At 38.5% G+C, this 7,257-nt stretch overlaps 1 protein-coding gene across 6 annotated transcripts in view; it reads left to right on the top strand.

The window, feature by feature from the left end:
* LOC106881599 (pecanex-like protein 1) overlaps positions 1-7,257 on the top strand; it is a 105,495-nt gene that overhangs the window by 47,073 nt on the left and 51,165 nt on the right. For 4 of the 6 annotated variants that reach the window (XM_014932059.2, XM_014932061.2, XM_014932060.2 and 1 more), the window contains one exon: positions 243-1,283. The exons of the other annotated variants lie outside the window; for them this stretch is intronic. In XM_014932059.2, the coding sequence (XP_014787545.1) occupies positions 243-1,283 (1,041 nt within the window). The remainder of the gene's footprint in view (positions 1-242; positions 1,284-7,257) is intronic. 6 annotated transcript variants of the gene reach the window in all.

The raw sequence follows: 7,257 nt of genomic DNA, 5'->3' as shown, positions 1-7,257 counted from the left end.
TATATATATATATATATATATATATATATATATATATATATATATATGTATATGCATATATATATACATGTATTTTTGTATATATGTGTGTCTATGTCTCACCACATATATGGTACACTCATACATGCGCGGTCACCCATTCATAAATATATATTCTTTGTCCGTGTATCTTGATACGTGGGGTTTGATGGATGGAGGTGGGGCAACCTGTTCAGTAATTGTTGACTTTCTTTTTGTTGCAGATGATGAGCTGTCAGCCAACTTCCCCCATCAAATCACAACCAAAGTGTATGTTGAACAGCAGCTGAGCAAAAGCAGCTCCTTGTCGAACACCACCACACCCCCGGATGGTTCTCACCGTGTCGATGCTGACAGTGAACTCTCTCCGGAGCCACGCATGAAGAGGCGGAAAGCTGTTCGTAGAACAAAGAGCTCGCTGGAGAGCTGGTACGGTCAAGCTGTAGCAGGAGGCAACCACAGTGGGTCACAGTCACACCATCAGCTACAGCGCTCGCTCGATTGTGCCATTGCTTCCCGTCAAAGGCCCAGGGTGCTGGCTCTCGACAGTAAGGACAGCAGCAACTCCCGAATGTCTGCAAGTCATTCTAGTAGTTTGGAACACGACAAACCAAAGCGGCTTTTGTGTCGTCAGGCCAATGTTGAGAGTATGGATGTTGATTCGGATGATACAAACACAGATGACAGCACATTTCACCACCGTAACACATCGAGTTCCCGGTCACTGGATCGTAAGATTTGGAAATGGATCAACAAGAGATCACCAGCAACCAGCACTGAAAAGAAAAACATGTATCTAGCAGAGATCAAAGCCAGGCCATCCCAAAGGACATCCTTCCCCCCTGCCATGGGTCAACACTATCCAATTTCATTACACATGCCACAGTCAGCGAGCTGCAAGGGACCACTAGACAGGAATGTTGGGGATATTTTCAACGGCCTTAAAGACATCCGGCATAATAAACGAACTTTCTCTGGCGCTGTCAGTTATGGCCAGCGCCTGGGGTCAGGCCGTACTATTGCTGAGACCACACAAATCATAAATGGTACAGTTGCAACGACAACAGTTGCAACGACAATTGCAACCACAGCAGTGACATCTGGTGTCCCACCATCTTCAAAGAGCAGAGATTCTGGTGTCTTCCGTTTCATGCGTCTCTTGCAGGGATCCGATGAAAAGAAAGTGGAAACTAGCAATTCCCAACAGAGTAGTGTAGTTGGCCTTGACTGGTTGTTTAGTACAGACAGTGAGTCCGGGAGTTCAGGTAATCATCATAGCTTTTCATACTAGTGGGATGTTGGGGCTTGCATACATGTCATCGTTGTTGTTTTATGTCTGCTTTTTCATGCTGATATAGGTTGGGTGGGTTTTTTGAAGCAGTGTTTTGTAGTTGGATGTTCTTGCTGTCACTAACCTATTTAGTCACTTCTTAGAATACAAGAGACATGGTGTACACCCTCTAAGACAGAAAATATGTTAGTGTGTGTGTGTGTGTGTGTGTGTATATTTATATATATATATGTATGTATGAGTATGTATTGTATAAATGTGTATGTATGGATGTGTATGTGTTTATATATATATATACATACAGATATAGAAATATTTTATTCTCAAACAGAATAATGCTGAATACCATAAATAAGATAGAACAATCTTATATTGCAGAAAAATTTGTTAATGGCCAGCCATGAGACACAAACTCACATCTCTGTGATTACCTGTCATAATGCTTTACCTTTAAGCTAAACTGCTCACTAACAAATTCTTCTGCAATTTTTGAACTTAGAAATTTAGCTTTTATGGATGTTATCTGAGAAATTACAATATTCGTAAACAAACTTAGTTTGCTTTTTTAGAGGCGTTGAGATGTGTGTGTGTGTGTGTATATATATATATATTTATTATATATATATATGTATGTATATTGTTTAATTGTATATGTATGCGTGTGCTTATATATATTGTATGAATGTATATGTATGAATGTGTATATATGTATGTATTGTATAAATGTATATATATGAATATGTGTGTGTGTGTGTGTATATATATATATGCATGCATACATTCTCCTATCTACACACGCATATCATCATCATCATTTAAAGCCCTTATTTTTTATTTTTATTTGTTTTTGTTTTTCATACCTAGTATGTATTAGATAAACCTGCATCCTGTTGTTTTGCATTATCTTCAAACACAACAACTGAGAAACCTCTTCAACTTTTGATGTTGTGTCTCTCTTACAATATGGAGTATGTGCTGTGTTATCTCCTGCCCATCAGACACAAATCTTCTTTCTACCTATTGTCAGGTCTTATTTGCAGTTACTTCCCTCTTTATGATGCATTGTAACATCCATGTCTTGCTCGAGTATTCTATTTTTCTCATGTTTTCTATGACTGGACGTCCTTTCTACCACCAATCCCTTCACAGACTATATTAGGTTAATTTTAACGTGCCATCAACACGAAAGAGATTGTCCAATGTGGGAAGGATTAAAGAGTCCCACTATTATTCTTACTAGACATCTTGTGAAGTACACATTTCCCATTCCATTCCACTGATCTACTGCCAAGAAGTGGAACCAACACTGAAGGCCGAATGTCTCTTCTTTAGCACAAGAGTGCTAAAGAGTTGCCTCTACCTTGTAGCAGTCATTAGCCAGAATTATTGCTCCTCTGGATTGGTTACTTGTGCTGCAGCATACAGACTTCTTATCTCCTCTGTTTTTACATAGTTTTACTGTTAAATGTCCTTATCTGGAATTATTGCAGTCCTCTGAGGAATATATTTGCTGTGTCTTTGAGTTTCTACAAGAGTTCTTGGTGGGATAAGATGTCACTGCTAAGTCGTATTTTATGTCTGCTGGGCATGAGACTTTATCCATGATGCAGGTAGACAGTCTGTTGTCCTCGGCTACCAGTGGCTGGATGTAATTGTCAGTAGTTAGACTCTATGGACTAGAATAGTGTTTTATTCATGCACAACAGTTCAGTTAAGAGGGGAGGAGAGCCATAGAGATCATCAGCAGTTGCTAGATGAAATGTTAAGTATAATATCTAAGTGTGTATAGAAACAGTAGTAGTTTGGACGAATTGGTGTGGTGGGCTTGCTTGGAGCAGCCTTCTCTATAACTGCAAGTAGTTGAAAGTGGCAATCTGCAATTTCTGGGCATAAAAGACACTTCTGTTATGAAAGTAAATAGAAGAGATACAATCTAAGAATGAGACTGTCTCCATGGCTCTCCAGAGTTTAGCTGACTAGGATGCATATCGTATTAGGGTTTATGGAAACTAGGATGGGATAAAAGGCTGGGGTGTTGATGTCACTGACCTGCTTAAGGTTTTTTTGCATGTATTCATAGTGTTGGAAATAAGCATTGGTGAAGAAACAGAGGAAAATGTGAATGTGTTAAGTGGGGCCGACAACATCTTGTGTCCCTATGTCTTTCTCACTGCCAATGGCTGATTGAAGCAACAGAGAAATCAATGACAAAAAACACAGCACATATTTGTTGATCTTGTGACATGAACTAAAAATAGTTTCTCATATATATATAAAATTGAGTGTTGAAACAGATGTTGTTTGGGAGGGTCATTTTGCCAATAAAAACATTCATGGTGGTTGTATTTCACTTCTTTTTTTTTTATTGTCAATCAATTGGTTGACTCGTAATAAAAAGAAAATACAACCAGTACTTGTGTTTTTGTTGGTGAAATAGCCCTCCCTCCCAAAGTACAATACACATATGCGTGTGTGTGTGTGTGTGTGTGTACATATTATTTTGCTGTATGTATGAGAGATCAGCTGTGGATGCGTGCTTTGAATGCTCTATACTTTTGTTCTAGTGAAATAAAAATGTTATTGATGAAATATTTAACCCCTCCCCCAACATCTGTAACAAAAATATATTACCAGTAATATATGTGGGTCTATTATATTAGTCGTGTTTCTCCCTCTGCTTTTGTATCTGGTTAATTTGAATCATTATTAAACCAATGAAAAAGTGACTTCTTAGCAATCTGGTTTTGATTCTCAGTCTAATACACTTGGAAAGGCATGAAAGCCACAGGTTTCTCCCAGTTGTAGTTCCATAATTGATACCAGTAGTGTTCAAAGAAAGGTTTGAACGTCATAACTTCCCTCTCCCCTCTTTTGCTTCCACCTGAAGGGGTGGCCTTCAGAGTATGTCAAGGACTACTTTGTGTACTATGTCCATTATTTAAAGGTAACAGGGTGTGATTTGGCTGCTATTTCCTGCAAAATCAAGTGATTCTTTCATTAACATTTGAGTCTGAAGTTGATATAGTTTGGCCCTGTTTAAGCAGGGCCTCATTAGCTTAAGGCTTTCTCACGAAGACCATCCTGCCTGTGTTTCTAGAACTGTGTTGTTTAATGTTTCTTTTGCTTTTGTAAGACAGCAGGATGTGATACAAGGGAGAATTGACTGCTATTTCTTGCAGGTTGAATACTTTGCTACTATTGTTAGCAAAGTGATATTTAAGGATCTAGCAGTGTTCACTTACCTCCCAAATTATGTCGAGGCTGACTCTGCTGTCAATGAAATAAGTACCAATGTTATACTGGTGTAGCTTTGGTCCTCTTTATATATTCATTGACCCTCATATTGCTAATGCGCTACTCTGATACAGTTAATAGTGAGGCCTTTTATATTTTCTTTGTTACCATTGTGGGTTCAAACCCTACCAGAGTCAACTTATTATTTTGTCCCTCTCTTGGTTAATAAAATCAGTGCTGGTTATATACGGTTGTTGATTAATTTCACAAATTCCTTCCCCTCCCAAATTAGTGATTTTCTGCTAAAGTTTTATATTTATTATTATTCTTACAGTTGTTTAGGTGGTGTATTTGCACAGTTGTTAGTGTTGAATCCCTTGTGACCCTCTCTGTTCTGAGTTCAAATCCCACTGAAATAAATAAAATAAAGTACCAGTTAAGTCAGTGTTATCGTCTAATGCCTTCTCTCAAATTTCTCTAGCCTTCTTCCTGTATTAGTAACTATTATTGTCATCATCATCATCATCATCATCATTATTATAATTGTTGTTGTTGTTCTTCTTCCTCCTCCTCCTCCTCCTCCTCCTCCTCTTCTTTTTCTTCTTTTTCTTCTTCTTCTTCTTTTTCTTCTTCTTCTTCTTCTTCTTCTTCTTCTTCTTCTTCTTCTTCTTCTTCTTCTTCTTCTTCTTCTTCTTCTTCTTCTTCTTCTTCTTCTTCTTCTTCTTCTTCTTCTTCTTCTTCTTCTTCTTCTTCTTCCAGTGAGCTGGCAGAAACGTTAGCACAGCGGGCGAAATGCTTAGTGGTATTTCGTCTGTCTTTATGTTCTGAGTTCAAATTCCAACGAGGTCGACTTTGCCTTTCATCTTTTCGGGGTCAATAAATAAAGTACCAGTTGCGTACTGGGATCGATCTAATCGACTGGCCCCTGCCCCCAAAATTTGGGCCTTGTGCTTAGAGTAGAAAAGATTATTATTATTATTATTATTATTATAAGCTGGCAGAATCCTTTGTATGTTGATCTAAATGCTTGACATCGTTTCATCTTGTCTTTAAGGTCTGAGTTCAAATTCCGCCAAAGCCGACTTTACTTGTTATTATTTTGGGGGTCAATGAAATAAGTATCAGTCAAGTATTGGGATCAATGTAATCAATTCGCTCCCTATTCCAAAATTTCAGGCCTTGTGCCTATAGTAGAAAGGGTCATTATCATCATCATCATCATCATCATTATTTTCTGTTGAGGTATGTTCCTGCAAACCTACAAGCTACCTTCTTCATTCTGTGATGCAACAGTTTCATCTGATGCATGCAAAGCCTAGCATACTTTTATCCTGTTCTTCATTCTTATCTCACAGAAGTATCTTCTACAATAATCATAAGTCGCTGATCCAAGCATCATCAGTGAAACTGGATAAGCAAAAACTGTGTGGAACCCTGTCAAACTGTTCCTGTTAATGTTTTGAAGACCTGGTCCCTTGTACTGTTTGCTGTCATCATCTGGTTTTTCAGTATTTCAGTGCTTCTAGCTGAACTTATTTTGTTGCGAGCATTTGGACCAAGTTTTCAGTATGACGATAACACAACATTCCTTATTCTTTACCTGTCTCATCATTATGATCGTTTAACGTCTGCTTTCCATGCTGGCATGGGTTGGATGGTTTGACTGAGGACTGGCAAGCCAGGAGGCTGCACCAGGCTCCAATCTGATCTGATAAAAAGTTTCTACAGCTGGATGCCCTTCCTAACGCCAACGACTCCGAGAGTGTAGTGGGTGCTTTTTACATGCCACTGGCACAGGAGCCAGTCAGGCGACACTGGCATTGGCCACGCTTGAATGATGCTTTTTACGTGCCAGTAGCACAGGAGCCAGTCAGGCAGCACACCTGTCTGTTTAAATTAAAAGATCATTATTGTTGCCCTTCATCCTTTGAGCTTTTAGCCCTTAGCCTGTCCAAGGCATTTTCATAAGTTTACCATAAACGTCCATGGTTCTTTCCAGCCTCAGCCTTTTCGAACTTTACTTAGCCTTTGTTTCATACATTCTGAATAATATAAAGCTTTCTTTTTGTAAGTCCTAAGTTATTCTGATGGTTGAAAAACATTGGGGATGTGCATCTTATATGATGTATAGATGCCTGGGAAATACGTCCTGTGTTTCACATTGATACACAAGGCAAGTAAAGAGTGAATAGAGTTTCCTACCATTTGTACTCAAATCCAAACTTCCAGTTCTATCCCATCAATATCACCAATCTAAAAGTGAGATCTGCAGGTATCATGCAGGCTTTGTCAGCTTTTCTCTCAATAACTCCACTTCTTCTACTTTAAATATTGTTACATTTCAAAAGTGTGGTTTCTATTTGGTTGTAATTCTCTTTGTGGCCCTCACCCATAAGCCACAACCTCCCACCCTGTTCGGTTTTCAACTACCATCTTGAAAACAGAAACAATATATTATGTGTGTGTGTGTGTGTGTGTGTGTGTGTGTGTGAGTGAGTGAACAAATTAAAGTAGCATTCAACATGTTTGGTAAGAGTTACATATTTTTAATTAAGTTCAACTCAGCTTCACATGTCTTAAAGTTTCCTGGTTACATTGGAGACATCCATTTCATGAGATGCTCCTGACATATTAATTTATAGCATAGAGGCCTTGGCACATCTGATGAGATAAATATGTCCTATATGCCCACATAATAACTTTGAGCTATATAT

This window comes from Octopus bimaculoides, chromosome 6 (genome assembly GCF_001194135.2).
Source record: "Octopus bimaculoides isolate UCB-OBI-ISO-001 chromosome 6, ASM119413v2, whole genome shotgun sequence".
NCBI classification, from domain to species: Eukaryota; Metazoa; Mollusca; class Cephalopoda; order Octopoda; family Octopodidae; genus Octopus; species Octopus bimaculoides.
The sequence above is the reverse complement of the archived record's forward strand: the minus strand, read 5'-3'. Positions and strand labels throughout refer to the sequence as shown.